We start from the raw sequence: 21,223 nt of genomic DNA, 5'->3' as shown, positions 1-21,223 counted from the left end.
ATTTCAGACAATACCGAAGAGGGTGTCCGTCTCCAGTAACAGAGGAAAGAAGACTAAGCTGTGCCACGACGAATGATTCACTATCTGAAAAAACTATCCCGTTAAAAACTAGAAGTAATCAACTTGTCTTAATCATATTGATCAATCTCAATAATTGTTTTCTATCAAGTTGCACTAAAGGTTTAATTATACCAAATACATAAATCATTAATTTCAGTGTCACGTAGCTGTCATCGTAGCTTTTGATCCACGAACAATGATTGACACCATTCATAAATAAATCATAATTTTAACGTCCCCCTCGCTTTGTGTGTCAAATAACTATATCTGACTGAGAAGGCAGACGTGAGACTGCTGGAGTGAGTGAGTGAGTGAGTATTTCTTAACGCCGCATCTGCTGGTTCTGTTGGACAATACATCTTGTACCGAAACGAAAGCGTAGTTTTACGTTCAGGTCCTAGATTTTCGAAACTCCCTTAGTCTTAAGGTAATCGTAAGTTAATGTAAGCGTATGGCAAGTACGAATATCTTAGCACTAAGAGGACTCCGAAAATCTAGGCCGTAACGTTACGATCGCTTTAAGGAACGATGCCCCGATCTTAAACAATATGAACGGTATTATTTTGGATGTTATTTTACATTGTAATAAGTTTCAGTGTATCATATATACTTTCCGATATCATTACATGTTATCATGTTTTGCTGTGGACATGAAATTGACACAAGGTCTGACATATGATGCGACAGAGATCATTACTAAGCGACACGTGACAAGAAGAAAGTAGATGTAAACGACACGGTCACAATCCAAGAAATACGATGACATTTTAATATGCATTCATTACGGTGACATCATGGCATCGTTTGAAGCTGGTCCTGATGCTAATTTCAATTTTGCTATTGAGAACCTATTAGCATCTGTCCCGGGGTAACGAGATCCACAAACCATTCGCGTAACATCAGTGGACGTAAACTATCATGGTTGTTGATAATCAATGAGGATACAGCCAACTTGGATGGCCCAACCGCGGCCAAAATAACATCAAACTGGCAATCAAATCTCCGCGCCTTTACCGGAGCATACTGACGCAGCGCTGATAAATATGATGGTCAGTGGCACGAGAGACGTCCAGTCCTTTCCGCACGGACACATCATGGACTATGTCGAGAACCTGAGGCAAATGTCCACTAAATGACTGTTCGAGGATCTGGGGGCTGGATGTAGTCCTGGCTATCACAGTAATATTTGTTGAATGTTCTTTATTGATTTGAAGGATGGGAAACCTGGGGGTTTCGTATCCAAATGCATAGCGATGGCAACGTGCGGCCCTCTTGTCCAAAGTCGTTTGGGGAATTGGGTCGTTGTTGGTATCGTTGCTGCCGCAGATGCTGAAGAAAATCTGCCAATTAGTTCAACAAAATGAGACCTTGCAATGCCCTGATAGCATTAACAGCTTCCTATTTAAATATTTAAGTGAATGCTTGAAACGAATGGGCAGCGCGTAGCACTATCAACAAGGGAAATCTGTCAATGGACTCAGCCCTCGCGAACGATGACCTGACTTCTCTGGTAGTGCTTCTGAAAGAAATTAGTCCAACGCTTTCACTGATCTAATTTCTAGCTGATCGAGGTCGAGATGACCTGGATAATTGATTGAATTTTCTATGCTGAAGAGTTATTTGGAAAGAGGTAGCGATCCGTAAGTGGAGGAGACTGGAAGCATTACGTTAACAGCTCCTATAATCTGTTACGCAATCGGTTGCTGAAATTGGGCGGCTGTGATCTCCACACCGCCCTGATCGAGTACATCTATAATTATGGGAGCCTTTCATCATTGTGTAAATAGGTTAACCATGGTAAGGGCAACAAATAGTTCCTTATTACAGCTGTTTGCTGGTGATTATCATGAATTTAGCTGCTCCTATGATGTTAATTCTGAGTAAAGACAGAAAGCGTTACAGCCTCTATCAATACAGCCCCTTGGCGTTGAGCGTTTTATATCTTGTGTACATTAATCTCGATCTGGGCTCGGTTCTCAAAGTCTCATTTCAAACTGAAGCTTTCAAAGCCAATCGTTACACGAACCATATTCAAATGACTTGCAGATTCCGCATCAGTTCTTGTTCCCTAAATTGTCCGCCATTTATTATTAACATGACCAGGGAATGAATATGTTTAACGTCAGCAATACATGTTCTCTTTCATTGTGGAGGAATTACATTCTTCAAAGCATCGTATCTCTGTGTCCATAATATTACCATCGGGCACATGTGCCGCTACAATATGTAGTAACACTGATATCTGAAACCAGTTGAAACAGAGGATGATTGTATGACCCAAGCTCTTGTGGCACTTAAACACCGATTACAATACAGTCTGCTATTTCATACCAGGAACATATACAATAATGCGATTGTTGTACCCGACGACAACAGGATAAAAGGTAGCCTAATTGTCAAAACATTTCCTTACATCGGATACAGGGCTCGATTCCACATAATAAAATGCTAAAGGTACATTTTTCGTGCCTAGTGATACTACCGTGTTTTGACAGAGGCGGCGTAAAAAAATATACCATCTACCCCCGATGTAAACAAAATAGGTGGACTCCTTACATTCTGAAAATGAACTTTAGCAGTGTATATTTATCCATTAGTGTTGTTTACAACGTTATGTACTTTTGGAGGACAGCATATTAGTTTTCGCGGTGATGTCTGGGACAAGGTCCACAGAACACATTATTCATGAAAACAGCTGAAATGAACTTGAGAGCATACACTCGCTATAAACACTAGTCGTTCGAAATCCACACAATTATTGACAAGATATTTCACCTAACAGCAGGAGGACGACTGGTCGTGACCCCGCGAAAACCGTGCCATATACCTCCTGGCCTTGCTAACACGATCTGTTCACATCAGATCTACCAAGCAATGACACAAGGGAGTTGATTGCCCGCGACTAACAAGCAACCACCGGTTCCAGTCAAGTGTAATAAGCCATACCCAGTTGCGTGTCACGCCTGGATTCATGTGCAAAGCATTGTAAGAGCATTCCGGGGCTCGTTGGTATCAGCATCGAAGCCTGTTTACTTTCAGTAACTTTATTGTCGAGATAATACGCCGAGTTACGCGTTATAAGCTTTACAATTGTGTCACGCAAATTGGAAATTAGCTTGTAAACTCAGTCAGGTGTTAACGTTTTGGGTTTGGGGGGTTAGCGTTGCACTCGAACGCATTTACAATGCACTCATGGTGGAATGAAAATAATAAACGATGATGCCGGGGTGTATAGGTAGTGAGAGTTATCTACTCTTGTGTTCTTTGATCTTTAGCCAAAAAGTCACGTTTTACAACCAACAGCGATTGTGTCTACTTCTAACTCACAGCAAGCTGTAAGCAGTTTCACTCTTATTCCAAAAAAAATCCCCATTCTTTGACGTAAGTCTTGATCCGTTCTTTTGTTTGTTCTCGAGTGTTAATAACACGTTTCTACTAATGGACCTGCGTACAAGACATAAGATGCTTTTCTGGTCTTCTCAGATACTTAACCTTTAATAAACTGCTCACTGTGTCTCGCTATTACATCGGCAAGTCTCGGTAACAATCGTGGAATGTCGGATGTGAGTAGATGATAACAAGCCTAATCGCAACGGCAAATGGTCGCGGTACTGTTATCAGACACCGACCTCGTTCAGCATAGTAAATTAATCGCGTAATTCAGTTCCAAGCTATGCTATCGGCGACAGATATCGACGAGTTTTGTACAACACCATTCATTAGAAAAAACGTGTCACGTAAACCGAGCGGGCTGTATAGCCGGTTTACTCAATTTCATCTTCATCCCGGCGCAGAAAAAAAATAGTGCTACGGGAGTTGAGGGAAAACTACGAGCAAACATGAAAACAGATAACTTTTCTATTTTTTATGAAATCTGTAGATTGTCGTCATATTTCAGACAGGAACAGTTCGAGCCAGAACGGCGGGTAATTTGTTGTGAATCCTTTGAGATCTATACTGAAACAAAAAAAGAGACGCAATTCCGTCTCCACTGAGTGAGAGGAAACAATATCGCAATGATACTGAGATCGTAGAGGCAACCACAGAAACCTTGAGATGGGTTTCACATAACATTTTGCACTAAATATCCCCTACTCCGCTTTCTGTGCCAAACGATCCGGGTAGTAATAAAGGTTATCTCTACTCAAGCTAACAGAAGTTTCGAAAAAAAATACATATAATATAATTTTCACTACTGGACATGTGTTTTCTTATACTTCTTAAAGTGTCATGTGTTCAATATTTTAAATAACAATAATAGCATGATGTAGCATGATGTTGTTTCCAATTTCTATATACATTCTCGTTTTGATCATTTCAATAAATAGATTAATTATCGGAATAAACTGATGGGTTCAATGACCTGGAGTCGTTAGGCCTATATACCAGTGGTCTGTACGCCATACACCAGAGATTAAATTCAAAGGGGAAACGAGTCCAACTGGAGTGTATATTTTTCGGCAAATATAATCTCCGCTACCGAGTATTAAGAATTGTTCTGACTTCCGATTAATTAAATTGTATAAGCATGAAACGATTTCTGTATTTTTTGGTAGATATCAGTTTCGGTCTAACATTCAAACGCCAGACTTCACATGTTTTTCAGAGACCGTATCAGCTGGTTGTCCTCCTTTCACAGGAGACTCACAATCTCAACTATCACAGTCAAGCAGAGAAGAAAGCATGGGCGTGTTCGATTAGAATAACCGCTGTGAACCCAGGGTTCGGTTAACCCGATCACGGGGCCCAGCATGACTGTGTTTTCCTTGTAAAAATGCATATTTGACGGTGAAGTTACAAGCTGGGCCTGGTCGTGAGACAGCGTCGTAAACCTCCAATCGAATTGACTTATCATACTAGAGCACCTGTGGCCCCCACACTGCTGGTACGTGGTATAATCTGTTTCGGAAAAGTATTGCGCGAGAACATGGCAGAACATGTGCCATGTTTCTGTTGTAGAATGTTGAGAGAATGTTGAGAGGGAGAACGTTCTGATTCGAACCTCGGATTGATGTATGTGAACAAAAGCATGTTTATTTTGCATTTCGGTTGAGCAAAACTTGTGCCTTTTTAAATGTTAATGATATATAACAGTAAATTAATATCATCAAAAGATTCAATAAGTTGTTTCTCGAAGATGGTTGTATGATGGGTACCAGGAAGTAGGTAACCATAACTACACATCCAAACTTCAAACGACGTGTTCATACATCCGGAATTAACTGCATGGATTTTATCAGACATCGAGTACCAGGTTTTGGACTCCGTTACGTTCCGATATAATCCACGAACTCACAAAACCAGGAGCCTCCGTTAGGTAGAGGACAAGGTGTCTGAGGGGAGAGCTCAAAGTCCCGGTTCGATGGCGTGATACCAAACGGCATTAAAATATGGTACTTGTTGGACCCTGCCTGGTGCTCGGCATTAATGGGTACAGCAAGGAGTGGTTAGTAATATGTTCCTGAATGGGATATTATTCATGCTTAACTGCGGCAAGGTATCTCAGTGAGCGAGCACTATAAAACCAGCTTCAGTTTGGGCTAGTACAAGCAGCCACAGATGCACACGTGTGCACGTCTACATGTAAGCAAAATATTCTGAAAATGCTAAGTTAAATCCCTCCCCCCACCCACCACCCCCACACACACGCCTTTTAAGACATGCATGGGTTGCTGAAGGTCTATTCTATCCCGTATCTTCACGTGGCCCTTATATATGGCATTTACCATAGTACCTTATCAGTATCGACTGTAAACACTGTGAACAATGTGCCCGCTGTAAACATATTTCATAATTCATGTCATGTTTCCATTACCCATGACAATAGCATCACGTCGCAAACTTAGCTGAAATTATTTAAATAAAGTGTCAAAGTTTAAAGCTGGCTTAAATTTCTCAGATAACAGTAACTCAATCACGGCAATATCAACCGACATTTACAGCTAAGACTGGCAATTTGTTGTAGAGACGCTCAAACCAGGCATTTGAAGCGCTTAAAATGAAATGGGTTTCCTTTCATTCCGATATAGAAGCCTGCGTGATATGTGAGTAAGCTCTAGGATTATAGTCGTACAGCCGTCGCCCAGACACATTGGTAGAGGATCGAATATCACTGAATAGGCATATCTGGGCGATATTGCAAGGATTTACATAACATTAAGAGTATTTCATTACGACTTGTATATTTATGAGATTCGGTGTATTTCACTTCTTCCTTGCTTGAGCGCGTGGTGTGGTGTTCTCATGTCAATATAACCGCATCACACGCTGGGGTAATGAATGTTTTATTTGCGTTTTACGAGGGAATATATCGTTATGATCGATTACTGTGTCTACAAATCATGTTTGCGTGTGTTGTTCGATGAATTAACAGCCTTTCAACAAGAACGAAGTTTCCCTCCACTGCTTTCACGAATAACAACTCGCGTTTTTCCAGTAGATGCAAAAGTTCTGAAGTACGATCAAGAGGCCGTCAAACCCACTGGAACTGTTATTGATAATAACTGTATTTCGAAGGAAAGAATTTGGTTTGGGGCAGACAAGATGCTCTAACTTTGGACACCGAGAACTGAAGCCGTGCTTTCGGCGTGAAGACAGAGCATTTAAGTCACTAGTCTACAGTTAAATGCAGTAAGACTATAAAACCGTTTCGTGAATTCCAAAACGTTATTCGTATATCCAGTTTTCCATAAATAGTACTTCGACGTTTAGCTGCTTCCAAGAACCATCTTATAATATCCGATAATCCAGTTGACTTCATCACATCCAAACATTAAATTACAGCTTCTTTACATCCGATCCATAACTGACAGCCTCTATTCGTCATAATATTAGACTTAACTTCGTCACATCCGACTCATAATCGGCAGCCTTTATTCTCCATAGAATTCGATTCCACAATCGTTTATGTCAACTTGGTCACATCAGACCCCTACATCAGCCTCGTCACATCCGGCTTGTGACATCAGCCTCGTCACATTCGGTTCATGACATCAGCTTCGTCACATCCGGTTCATGGCATCAGCTTCCGCACATCCACTATCACCCCACCCCAATATCAGCTTCGACACATCTGATCCCTACATCAGCTTCGTCACATCCTACACCAACATCGGTTTTGTAACATCCCACCCCCATATCTGCTTTGGTACATCCGATCCTCCACGTCAGCTCCGTCGACGTCAACTCCGTCACATCCGATCCTCCACGTCACATTCTAAGCATTCAGTCGCACGCTTATTCAGCTCCAACCACCCACAGTGTTAACAACACGGAAAAACCTCGAATATCAAAAATGTTTTCCAAAGCGGCAAACAAAGTTGCTATTCATTAAAATAGGAATTCTACAGCATCCATGCCCAGTCCATCAACTCCACAGATAACAATCAAGACAATCTTATTCCATCCGTATGCTAATAATCTGCTCGTAAAACATTTGACATTAAATCTACTTCGCTGAACAAAAGGATAAATTGTCCTGTATAATTTTCCCTACATTTCAAAGTTCAAAATAACAATCCCCGAGAGCGCTCAGCCCTTGCAAGTATTTATTAAATAAACAATGAAAGAGGTTAAATTCCACGTGGCATTTCAAATAGACCGGCAAGGACTACATAGATATTCTCATCAGATCACATTCTAGGAAGGCAGGGCGACCATAACCAAGTTATTCCAACCGAATTAGATTTTACTTTAGAGGGCTGTGTTATTTCAAAGCAACGTCATAGATTGAGAACACTTGTGAAATCCCTAGATTATTATCGACGGTTACTGATGCGTACCAAAACGCCTTGATGCGGTTAAAGCCCTTAAGCAAACTCCATTAGAACAACGTATTTCTGCGAAGATACACCTGATAATGTTCTGGAATAATAAAGCCGCACAGAAAATTCATATCGACGATATTTACATAATTCAAACAAAGTTACTCTGGTGGAGCCATTTGAAGTAAACTCAAAAGCATTCATAATTCAAGTTTATCTTTATCCAGAAATTTGAAAGTTTAATGACTTAAATTCTAAGCTCTACATTTACTAACGTCACTCGTCAAGGCTAGTCCTGGAGGTGACGTGACATTGACAGCGATCCGCTGCAGAGTTCAAGGACAGTTTATAGACAATCCTGTATTATCAACATAGGCCTAATAACGGGGCTTTGTGCCTTAACCCGGCGTCAACGCAAACTACGAAATACAGATTTTGTTAACACAGACAGTGATGTTTAAAACACTATTTTTTTTATTTTGTTTGGACAGAAGCTTTTAACTGATTAATCGCTTATAAAATAAAATATCATTTGTCACGGTATAGGGGTTTTATAAAGACGTCGTACATCGGGATTTAATTGTGAAACATCTCTGTGAAGCTGTGTAGATCCGTGTCAACGTGCAGCCACTTACATCGTGATCGAAATATGGAAGAACGGGTGTTTTGTCGAGATAAGTATCCAGCTTCCGTGCGACTGATGGTTGGACTGTAGCCCTTGATGAGGATGTTGATTAATTTGATTCCTGGTCGAGGAGGTTGAGGTGTTGCTGATGGAGTATCAAATATGACCGTCATAAATCATCCTTTCATTACAACCTGTCAATTAACACGATGCTCACATCTTAATCGTTGTTATTAATGCGTAATAGGGGCTACAGATCATTGGATCATGGCCCCTATTCCAGCACGGATGGAAAACAATGACATCTCTGTAGCGCGACGTTATTTTCACATAACCAAATATAAGATCTTTAGGTATAAACTGGATGAGAAATGTTTCTTCACTTTTGGTAACGCTGAAAGGGTACGTTTAAGCGTTATCAGTTCGGAGCAATGCAATGCGACACGACGTCGTTTCTGTGTTAACGCTAATAATCCCCTTCACGTCAATAGACGTCAGTCAGCATTACTGTTTAATGTTCAGGGCTAGACTGAGTACGTCACGCCCTTAACTAGCATACAATACTATATTACACGATGTGAAAATCAGGGCTGGTGATGGTGGAAACAGGGCCCCTAACTTGTATCTTCATGAGATACGTATATATAATCTACACTTAATGCTAATCCGAGATGAGTAAAACAAAGGGAATGGTAGAACGTCAGTCACGAACAAAACCTTAACGTCAATCTATGTTACGCCTTTCCGGCCCAGTCTTCCGTCATGTCTGTTGCAGCCTCATTGTGTCCGGGATGAACGAGTTCCACGCATTGTACTAATTGTATCAATATCAGGATCCGGTGTCAAGATATAACGCTGTTTGTATCCCCCCAAAACGTCAAACAAACATACATATTCATTTCATTATTACTTGAAAGCAGAAAATATCAAGGCACCAAATTCAAAAACACGGAATCCGTATGAAATCCGTCTCCATCTGTTTTTGGGCAGATATTTATAGGTAGATTGATTGTGGCCAATACGACATCGTCGTAAAACAATCTCATCACCTATCATGACTGATACCCTATCATTCATTTATTTAGGAACGACAGACAAAACACAATTAGAGTTACAGAAAGGTTGAATCAAATTGTTTTCAACAAGAATAGCTTCCAGCCACAGCGCCGGTCTTCGTGACAGCGTACGCCTTCAACGGGCTGTCAAATTACGGTCTATCATGAATCGTGTGTCGATTTCAGAAAATCCTGTCCCATCTATTTCAGTGCAAGTCTCCATTTCATTTCCGTGTCTGGACCAAAGTGTTTTCACCTTCCATTATCGTAGCTCTACCGAGTTTATTGACCGCGACAAAACCAGTCCCGCCGCAAGGCAGCGCAAACGTCAAAGGCAATCTACAGTCTTATCATTTCCATCTCTGTGTTATCAATACCATCTCGGTGTTATCAATTCCATCTCAGTGTTATCAATTGAGAAGACATTTCTACATCAAAGATATCAGAAGAGGACACGGATGTTGCTTTCTGTCTCAGAAAATGCCCATTTTCACAACAAACAAGCATAGCGACCACAACATTTGGCTTGCGTTCTTCGCAGTTGCAAAAACAGCCAATTGAATTGCCAGGATTGTTCCAATGCTGAGACCGGCATCTACAAGTTGGTATGTCTGAAGCACCGACCGTTGAGTCTCTGGTTGCCTGTGAGGCACGTGAGAATGCTCGGGCTAAATTGAAAACCTTTGTCTGAACAAGCTGCAGGAGAAAACGCTACATGGGTCTACTTTACGCTGCCCGGAGGCAGCGTCTACGTCGGTCTAGACGAATGTACTGAACTCTTGAGCGTTGACAGGTCACAGCTCATGTCAAATGGTACATGTTCACGTGCATTAAAGATTTAAAGAACAATTGTTTCCATGTGTTCGATATGAGTTGTTCTGCTCTGTGTAAATGATTTGGGGAGTCTGGTGTGATGGTATGCGTTTTCACGAGTAAGTTTTGTTTGAACCCCATTCCAGTGACCAACGGCGTGTCTGCTTCAAGAAAAAACCCGAAGCCATGGTGCGATATGACACTGACATATCAACAATGACTCAAAACCAGAATCTAGGATTCGAACCCACGACTTGAACACTCTGATCAAGGAAAACGATCCGCACGTGGATTATACTGTGAATTAATACTCTTAACCCAGTTTTCTGTATGTTCCGAAACGATGTTCGTTCAGAACTTTCTTAATCGCATACCGTTACTTTCCTCCAGGAAGGAAAGTATTATGCATGTTCAAAATCGTTCAACCAGTCTTGCTGCAATCATTCAACTAGTCTTGTGGACGCAATCATTCAACCAGTCTTGTGGGTGTCAAGAGTACTTGTTCAAATGACCAGACATTGGAGCCCTGGTGATGTCGGTTGGAAACTAGATGAAGTCTTGTGGGTATCAAGGGTACTTGTTCAAATGACCAGACATTGGAGCCCTGGTGATGTCGGTTTGAAACTAGATGAACTCTTGTGGGTATCAAGGGTACTTGTTCAAATGCTCAGACATCGGTTCGAAACTAGATGAGCCTTCAGTGTTTGTCATACACAGGCTCTTACTGGTATTGGTCACATGACTAAATCACAGATTAAGGACGAAGGTTCACCATGAGGCATGGGCAGAATTTACAATTTGAATAGGTATTTGTCAACAACTATATGTATCAAGGAAAGAAAAGAAACACTTTGTCCTGTAAAGAATACCATAATACAATATTCATAAACTTCTGAACATAATCGCGTAAAATGCCGCAAAACCTAATTTGTAAGTTGTGCCCCAGCACAAGTTACCCTCTACATGTAACGTATTCCTCATTTTCTCAGGAATCCGTTTCTGGTCTGGCACTGTATCTCCAGATACAGTAGTCCTAGTAACAATAGAATCGTGCGACATAACTGTGGAATAAATATTTGAAAGAAAAACATGTTTTCTCTCAAAGCGAAGGTCAAACCATTGATAAAACCAGAAAGTCCCAGTGTCGTTGATTCTGCTATGAAAACAACTGAGGATGAAAGGGTTTGCTTGAAAAACAGAGCTTATTATTTTAGAAGTACGGTTTTCAAACTCTGTGTTAGTGTTTGTAAATCCTTTGAACTCAAGATCTATTCAATGAGCTCAAAATTGAGATTTGTTTTACTGACGATGAATTCAATACGAACAGTCCTTTTCTAAGCGATCCAAATCGACCTTGGTGAACGCTACACAAAGACTGCCATCAGAGTTGATTTGCTGCGAGTCGGTCCTCAACGCTACATTTGATCTTTACAAAATGACGTCACTTTGGGGAATAGTTCCAGTCAAGCTATTACCCTTAAATCTCGGCATATGTCTTTTATCAGGTCGGTCCCTCGGGAGATACGACTCACAAACACAAGAAAAGAGAATATTTTAACCCTTTGCTGACAGCGACCTCGTGATTTCAGAGACCACGTTTGGAGGCACCATGACGTCAAGACATGATTCCATCCCCTTCTAAGCTTGTCTTTTTTTTCAAACATAAAAAAACACATTTGACAACAAAAATCGCGTCGTATCTCTACCATGTGATTTCATCTCCGATCGAACCGGGACAACAGTGTTCACGTCGTGGTTCCAGTGAAATAGAGGGAACGAGATGAGATATTATGACAGTGGAAATTATAGAAGCATTCATTTGAAGAATTATGGTCAATAAAAATCGTTGGTTCCATGTCTCATCTGATTGGCTGCACCCTGACATGAGGAGGTTTTTGGATGTTCATTAATTGTCGTAGAGATTAATAGCCCCGTGCCAAGCAGTGGTAATGAGGACGGGCCGAGGCCCAGGTTGTAAATCATTTACGATGGAATCCTTATTATAGAGAGGAGCAGTTTTGTTCAAGATAAATGGTGCGTTAGAAATTGTGAGATGTTTCTGTTGTTATTCTTACGGTCTTTGAAGTGGTGTCTCACACAATTGCCGCGACGCACCCCTCAGGCACGAAGCGGATCTTAGTTTCATGTGAAGAAATAATGACATTTCATTGTCATTGGTTTGTCATTAGCTTCGCCAAAATTCAATATGTGCATTTTCTGTTATCTTCTTAACATGAGGGGCAGCACTTTAGGTAAGGTGTTCGCTCGCCACGACAAAGGTCTGGGTTCGGATCCCCTCCTAGTTGCGTTATGCGAAGACAAATCCTGGTTATAGATAAGATAGTCCTGACAGAAGTGTACAACTACTATATTTCTCTCCTGACCGAGTGCAACAACGTTCAGTGACGTGCCGTTTCTGATATTCGAGTGCAATTGCCCCTTCCCCTCTCTCGCTCGCCAACTCACTTCAGACATTGCCCTAGAAGCGAATATGTCCTGCGGGGTGTTCGGTTTATTAGACAGATTATCAGTTAAGGCCGGACTACGACCTTTGGCCTTCACAACCAAGTAACAACCAAACTCATAAACTAAGTTCAATATTTGAAGCCAGTTGTTTTTCACTCAGTCGAGTATAATTCACACTTCATCCATGAACACTGGTGAAATCTGATTTGACATTTCCAAATATTTCATATAACGTTTTACTGTTTTCATTTGTCAAAGATGTCATAGTCCTACCCGAGGATTACGAGTGACTGAGTTTAGTTTTACGCCGAACTTAGCAATATTCCAGCTATATGGCGGTCCAAAAGATTACGAAAGGTGCCATATTCCCAAATTACAAACGAACAGATTCACTCAAAGGGGTGATATTCGTTTCAATTCAGACAAGAGGTAGCCTAGCGGCTTGAGCGTTCGCTCGCGACGCCCAAGATCTGAGTTCATGCCTGACATTCACTTGAAGGCCTCTGACACAGATTGGATAATACTGAAAATCAACTGAAAGCCCATAAACCCCATACTCAAGTAACTTTCAAATCACTTTACTGCAGCTGTAGAAACAAAGTGGATGTTGGTGGCCTAGGGGTGAAAGTCATTAATCGTCACTCCAAAAGAGATCGTTTCCAATATGACCAGCATGTAGAAAGTCCAGTCCTTCCTTAGCTTTCCTTAACCTGCCCAAATCTGCCCTCACTCTCTATGGAAAGGTACATTCTATATAAAATTGTACGATAAAAAAACACGGACAACATATTACAGATGCGTTGATCCCAAACAGATATGATTACAGATAGGGCTTCAATCCCATCCCAGTTGAGACACAGCCGGTTAACTATATGCAAAGATTATGCAGCTGCCATTCAACTCACACGTACAATCGCGGAAGTGAAAAACGACTTCCAGCCATTATAATGCATCTACATTCAGAATTCAACACACCGCCAACGCATTGTGTAACTCCGGGGATTTGCGTCAAGATTCCCACAACATGTCATACTGTGGTACATTTGCTCTGAGAAAAGATCGATCGGCCTTCACTGATTTGATTTGATCATCGTTCTGCGTCTAGTGCAATAACTGAATCGCTTCCTGTTGTATCACGTGACCTTCAAACCGACCTTGACTCGGAGACATTTTGAAACATTGGTTTTGACTTCATTTATTGCCACACGACATATGCAAGGACGGCAAGACAGAGGATTAAGCTTTGATTAGCAGGTGATGGGCGTTCGTGTGCTGGTTGAAATACAACGATAAACCTTGATTTCAGTTAGGTTATTATGCTTAATACGACAGAATAATTTGAAAACGACAGGTCTTCGAAAGTGTGATACGACGTAGAAGGGACAGACTATCAATACATGTCGATTACAGAGGAAACACTTCAGAATAAACCCCATGAATACATAATAAGAAAATATACACGGAATCTTATACCATAAGCCGACATGCTCTCCAGACAGACAATAGAACCTGGTAAGAACAGAGCGATAATATTTGTTATCATGTAAACATACAACGCAAATTCACGGTACTTAAATGTTTATTAAAAGGGCTGAGAAAAGATCTGTTCGTGTTCTAATATAGTAGGTGACACGTGTCAAATCCGGATTTTCTAAATCATCAAATCTTGACAGAATCTAAAACGAATTAATGTCGCAAATTGTCAGCCGTAAAATATGCGGAAATTTCTCTCAATAATACACCAAAGGGTGATTGTGGCTGCTTATATCTTCATGCATTATGCATTTCGTAGTAGTGTATGAAGTTAATGCTTGTTTGGATGATTGCCAGTAATAACTGCTGATATATGAAATCTACTGTACACGCTGTACGAATTAAGTAACGCAATAACACTAAATACGCCACCCTAGTACATGATCAGTGTTTGGTAATGCGCCCAAGGGAACTACTATCTATTGTACAGTTGATATTCACTGCAATGTTATTTTACTATGTAACTGGGTCTTTAGAATATCGCGATAACTGTCAGAGCTGTGGTGTCGTGCCAGCTATTGAACCAATTCCATTTGTGGCTATTTCTGAACATGAGTTTCCATGTATATAATTAAAATGATTTCAAGACATCTTAATTTGCTCCAACATGATCAGAAAGATGAAATAATCACTGACGTTGTACTTGCTCTCATCACTGGCGCAATGCATAGCGGGTCATTAGGAACCACAAGAAAAAACTCATGATCAATACTGGATGAATGGAAATGAGCCATGCAAGCCGGCTATACGAGAACTACCCCACTTGACTAGCCAAGTGATTAGTTTGTTCATCCATCGGTCCGGAGTTCCGGTTCGATTCTCCATGTGGTAAAGACTTTCAAAGCAAAATCCTAATATCCTCGCTTAATTGTGTTTGTTAAGAATGGCGTGCTACTGCCCTAAATTACTACTTGTTAATGAGGGCCAATATCTTCGGATAGTACTTGACATCAGCATAACTTTGTAGTCTCGGACTAGCTGAACAGCGTGAATTTCGAAGGTTGTCTCTTCGTCTACTATCGTTAAAGGATGTTGTCTACTTAACGCGGGCAGTCATTACATAGACACAATATCCCTGGTTGGGGCAGATATCTCATGAGAGTCCCATCAGAAAAAGATTGGACGGTGCTGGAGTCTAGTGGTTAGAGCGTTCGTTCCTCACGCCGAAGACCCGGGTTCGATTACCCACATGAGTACAATGTGTGAAGCCCACATCTGATGTCCCCCGCCGTGATACTGCCGGACTATTGCTAAAAGAGGATTAAAACCAAACTCACTCTGAAATAAGTCACCAAACCAATAAGGTGACATTTCTTCAGTGATGTGGGATCACCATTTTTCACCTTCAACTAAAGTTTTCTGTGTTCAAAGCGGCCATCTGGGTGGTGGGGTAGCCCAGTGGTGAAATCGCTCGCTCGTCATGCCGAAGACCGGGGTTCGTTTCCTCACATGGGAACGTGTAACAATGAGTAAAGTTACTTCTGGTGTCCCCCGCAGTGATTGCTGCAATATTGCTAAGTGTAGGCGATGGGATAGCCCAGTGGTTAAAGCGTTCCCTCGTCGTGCCGAAGATCCGTAAAACGGGTTCGTTTCCCCACGTGTGAAGCTATTTCTCTTTTCCCCTGCAATTGCTGGAATATTGCTAGTATTGCGGTGTAAAACCAAACTCACTCACTCCCTAAATTGGCCAGCTGATTCTCATAACTTGTACAACTGATTCGATTGCAGAACTGCGGCAGGACACACCTGTCGCTGTGAGTTACAAAACATGCTTGTAATGCAGTTTGAATGTATCTGAGTGGGTGGAGGAGCTGCTGACAAATACAATGTAACACGTGTTGTTGAACGGGATTAACCAGCACAATAGGAAAACATTTTGAACAATGGCATATCGATTGACACACTTACTGCAATAAACTCTCGTAACGGTTGACACACTTTCTGATTTCTGTCCCTAGCTCTGTGGGTGGGGGTTGGGGGGGGGGGATGACAGATTGGGGTTTGGTGGACAGTTGACCTGTCCTTCATGAGGAGGGGGCGTGCTATATCAGTGTGACGTTGAAAGGTGGTGACACTGTCATATTGCGTTGAATGTTGCGGACATGCTCATTTTGCGGTGAATATTGAGGACAGCGATATCGCATAGCATGGTACAGCCTTAAAGTCTTGTCATATTGCGTTGATTTTGCGTTGAATGTTGCGAGTACAGTTATATAGCGTTAACTGCTTCCTACAGGGTGATTTTGCGTTACATTTTGCGGATGTAGTGACAGTTTCCTTCAAGGTGGTGATCTTGCGTTGAATGCGACAGGGTGATTTGCGTTGAATGTTGCGTACATACTTCTATAGCATTGAATGCCAATTACAAGGTGTTTTTAAACGTCATGGTCATGTCGATATGAATGAGAGAATATTACTGACATACAGTGATAGAGGTTCTCGTGAACATCACACAGCCTTGACAATGTGATGACTGCAAGAATGTCGTGTTTTGTCATATGTCGAGCTGTGTTGAATGTCATGCCGGTGTTGAACAGCTTCAGAGAGCACCAAGATAGTGATGCCTCTGGGGTTGTCAGTTACTTCAGACAGTGACGATCTGCGGGGTGTAACGCTAAGTGATTTAGTGGCTTAACCTAGCGAGCGCAGTGACTTGACATTCCATGAAAGACTGAAGCACAACGTTGCATGATCTCGGGGTCAAACAGTATGCCGCACTTATCTACCCTTCACTGATCGCGTGGCTCCTAGTGACGAGAGTATTCACTTCCTTAAACATCCATGGTATGATCTGAGCTCACATGGTATGTTACGGTATGTTAGTGTAGTCGGCAAGTGGACATGCAATATGATGCGCATCACGATGCCATTCAACAAAAAACCTTAACGAAAGCTGACTATTCTCTTACATCATTAATGTTAAAGAATGCTCACACACTGTGTACTTTACGAAGCACGGACATTCTGATTCTAGCCCGGGTAAGTTCTCTCTGAAGTTGACATACCTGATCGGTAAGATAGGTAATCATAAACAGAGACCCACATAACAAAGGCTGCGTCATCAACAAACAAAACATGATGTTGATGAACTGATTGCCATTTACTAGGACAACCACCATTCTCGAGTAGCGTTTAAGTGTGTAAACGTAAGACAGAACGGTTACTATTTAAGAGGCTAGTGTAGCTCAAACATTATATAGGAGGCATTACTGAAAAGCCCAGTCTGTAAATAGGCAGATTCGCCGAGTACGGATGTGGTTCCGGGTGTGCTCGGGTTGGGGTGGGGTGGGTTTCTTATGTGTGTACATATTGCGGGCCCGCGTCACCCACCAAGTTTTTCAATAAAATAAGTCATCGCTACTTCAATAGGATAACAACAGAACAGTCAAGAGATACTGGAGTAACGTTCCTTTACAACCAAAACATAATACTCCCACCTTTTGTAGTATTCTGACACAATATATACGTGCACAAGTTCATTAGGTCAAAGCCAACAAACAACTCACGGCGTTAATGGTTTTGAGTTGGGGGCTGTACACATTGCATATACAATAACAAAATACATGACGGTATCACAATGAAAAAGTGGAACCCTCCACTACACGGGGGGAGGGGGGGGGGGGGGCTTTAGAGGTGGCCCTTCAGCCAGGTAATCCCGACTCTGTAGATTGTAAACAACACATCTGACCCCATTCGCCGTCACTATAAATCAAAGAAAAATGGGTACTCACACGAATGTAAACACTCCACGATGGTCGTAGCATCAACTAGGTATCCTCCGCATAGTGCACAAAGCAAATGGGGATTTAACTCCGTTATCCTCATCTTCCCATTCGTCGGATCCATGTTCTGAAAGAGGAAAACTGATGTATGTTTGTTGTTGATTCAAGCCTCTACTGAGCACTGGATGTTGGACTCAAGAGCGGGCATATCGTAACATTCACACAAGGCGGACACCCATAGCTGTCCGCATTCCGCATTTTGAAGCACACGCGATAAGGTTCACAGTAGAGCTAATGACTTCGACTTTCATCCAGCTCAGCTAAACACGTAATACTCCTCACAGCTCCGCTCAACCAGCCAACATTGTTAGACTGTAACCCCTGTGAGCGACCAGCCTCGTTTTCACGTAGCGGTATGTTGCTCGCTCCTCAGCGAGAGGCTTGTCTTCGCGAGGTTTTCCCAGGGTAAAATATCGAGTAAAAGCTCCCCTCGTTCAGACTAGTCTTGTCACGTACTTGGCCAGTGTTCTGTTAATTTGCTATCGCCTCTGATCCCCGATCGTTACTGCTGCAGAGCTTTCATAATTTCCAAATCGCAGACGTATGGTACCGTTAGCGACTCTCGCAATGGGCACGATTTTATTGGGACTAGCGCCATCGATTTTCAAGTACTCTCGTTCGCTTGAAAGCGCATAGATTTGCTTTGAGCTTTTGCAGTCAATAATGTCGAGATACCGATGTGTTTCTGTCGCATTGCTTGGTTTAATTAAAACGTGCACGAGCATCAATCTTCCGAGCGGGGAAAATTCGACCAATGGAGATTAGAGGGAGGACGTTTCATTTCATCGGAGATTGGTCACGTGGTGTTCACCGTGCCAGAATGTCCACTGATTGTCTAAAACCGTTTTTATTTTTTGGTCAAAATATCAAGCCTGCAGGTCAGCACCCTTGCGATCATATTATTCAGACATGTTTGATCATTTTGATGTAAGGTATTCTTGGGCAGGAGCCTAGTTTAAGTATATGAATAATAATTATTAGGCCATAATGACGTTATTGATGGTGATAATGACATTTTTATATTTTTGTCTCGCAAAACATTCTAGCAATGGTATTACGTATTCTTGTAGCCCTAAGTTTCAGAAGTGGTTTGCGGTTTTAACGCCGTAATTTTATATATGAACTCCATGTGCAAAGAGTAGAGTTTGGATCAGACAGTACCGTTGCTGATATTGTAAGCAAATACCATGATACGTAGGATGACGCTGCATCTACAGCGTCACCAAGCTGACGGCCCCACCCATTACGACGTCCGCTAAGACCAGAATGTTCCCAGGGTGCAATTCTATTCCGAAAATTCTAAAAATACATGTTGATGATATACTAGAATAGTTTAAATGCGGATGCAATATCGAAAGCGTTGTCAATTATGTACAGTAAAAACCTACTAGTTAGTCGAACACTGATGTATCGAATTTACTGTTTTCTCGAACTAAAAGCTTGGTGCTGTTTAGCCTGAAGTTGATAATGTTGCAGTTGTGTCTTGCCTCTGATAACTCGACGTATTTCGTGCTGTGGTTGACGCTACAACAGTAGTAGACAATGAGTTGGGCGCAACATCGCTGCAGCACATCGGTTTACTTAGGTGAGTGACTCTAATTTTACGCCGCACTCACCAATATTCCAGTTATATGGCGGTGGTCTGTAAATAATCGAGTCTGGACCAGATAGTCCAGTGATCAACATCATGAGCATCGATCTGCGCGATTGGGATGGATGACATGTGTCAACCAAGTCAGCCAGTCTGACCACCCGATCTCGTTCGTCCCCTCATACGGCAAGCATGGGTTACCTAATACGCATACTAACTGGGAACTTTACGCGTCGGTTAAACTCGAGAGGGCACACTAAGGTCAGATACTGAAAACCACGGTATACAGCAAAGATCACAATCAGGTGGAATCTTGGCCTCAATCTTGGAGGTTCATAGAGAAACGTGGCTATTGTACAGTGAACAACCCTAAACCTCGGGGTTAGCTGCCAGAAACAGCTTTCTCAAAATATACTGTCGGTGTTCAAAATGTATGACGGCTCCATTAATGAAAATGCATAAATCTTTATCAACCTGTCCGAGGAAGACGCACATTCCTTCCCTGACATACCTTCGACACTGAAAGATATACCAGGCCGCTATGATTACAGAGAGACTCTGCCCGCCACACAAACGCAAGTACGCACACCAGCAGCATAACGCCATATTATCTTAATAACTTAACTGTTTTATCTGAAAAGCAGATGCCCAATTTCTCAATTACCAGAACTGACATTTCACAAAGATACAGACAGGGCGAAGTGACTCAGTCACATGGTTCAAGCGAGTACACTATACTTAAGACACCGCGTTCAATCTGAACTCGACTGAACGCCAACTGCCGAGCGAAAATTGTCTCTCCGAGTTTCAATTTAAGTATGCCCCCTTTCCCACTACCTCTGATAACCTATTACGTCATCAATTTCTGTTGTTTACAAATGTCCTGTATCGTGCGACAAGATTGGAGGTGTGACGTCTCGCCGATAACCTGAGAAAATAAACGCCCCACGATATATCATTGGTGCTTATGGGAGCCACGGGCCATTACGTTGGGGTAAGTAAATGACTGCGGTTTGGATACATAGCAGGCGTAACCACAAACCACACATGTGGCCCCGGGTCGGAGGTCATAGGTTACAAGCTCCGCCACCCTGAATTCCTCACCGCGATAATAGGCAGCGCACAAGAGAATAATAAGTGGTTGACTGCTCACTGACCCTGCAACAAGAGTGCAGAGAGCACTGAGAATATATATAGATATTGTTAGATAATCATTTAATTCAATTTATCGATAATAATGCAAACTAGGCTTTGAAATAAAGTGATGAGTAGAGACTTGAGACAAAAGACTACCGATTTAATTCCTATATATCAAGTTTGTTAAATGTTTGTAATTACAAAACAGACACTATTTCTTAATTTCTCAATAGATTTTAATCATCATATCAAAAGAAGCGATTTTTATAACTGTACCTTTCGCAAAAGCGATAAGAATTCGTCTACATAGTACTGTTAAGTAATGTTACTTGACATTCGCAACGCCTAATGCGAAAAGTCAGTTTTAGTTAGTTCTGCAGTTATCTCCGCGTAGGTCC

General features: G+C 41.8%; 1 protein-coding gene across 2 annotated transcripts in view; it reads right to left on the bottom strand.

Moving 5' to 3' along the window:
* The window catches only part of LOC137255196 (polycomb complex protein BMI-1-A-like), a 94,245-nt gene that overhangs the window by 36,456 nt on the left and 36,566 nt on the right, over positions 1-21,223 (bottom strand). Inside the window, exon 2 of one of the 2 annotated variants that reach the window (XM_067792605.1) lies at positions 18,047-18,164. In XM_067792605.1, coding sequence (XP_067648706.1) covers positions 18,047-18,161 — 115 coding nt within the window. In that variant the 5' untranslated portion in view covers positions 18,162-18,164. Of the gene's footprint in view, positions 1-18,046; positions 18,257-21,223 lie in introns of those variants that run through there. The other variant, XM_067792606.1, reaches the window with a different exon arrangement.

Source organism: Haliotis asinina, chromosome 11 (genome assembly GCF_037392515.1).
Source record: "Haliotis asinina isolate JCU_RB_2024 chromosome 11, JCU_Hal_asi_v2, whole genome shotgun sequence".
NCBI classification, from domain to species: domain Eukaryota; kingdom Metazoa; phylum Mollusca; class Gastropoda; order Lepetellida; family Haliotidae; genus Haliotis; species Haliotis asinina.
Note: the sequence above shows the minus strand (reverse complement) of the source record. Positions and strands in the feature narration are given on the sequence as shown.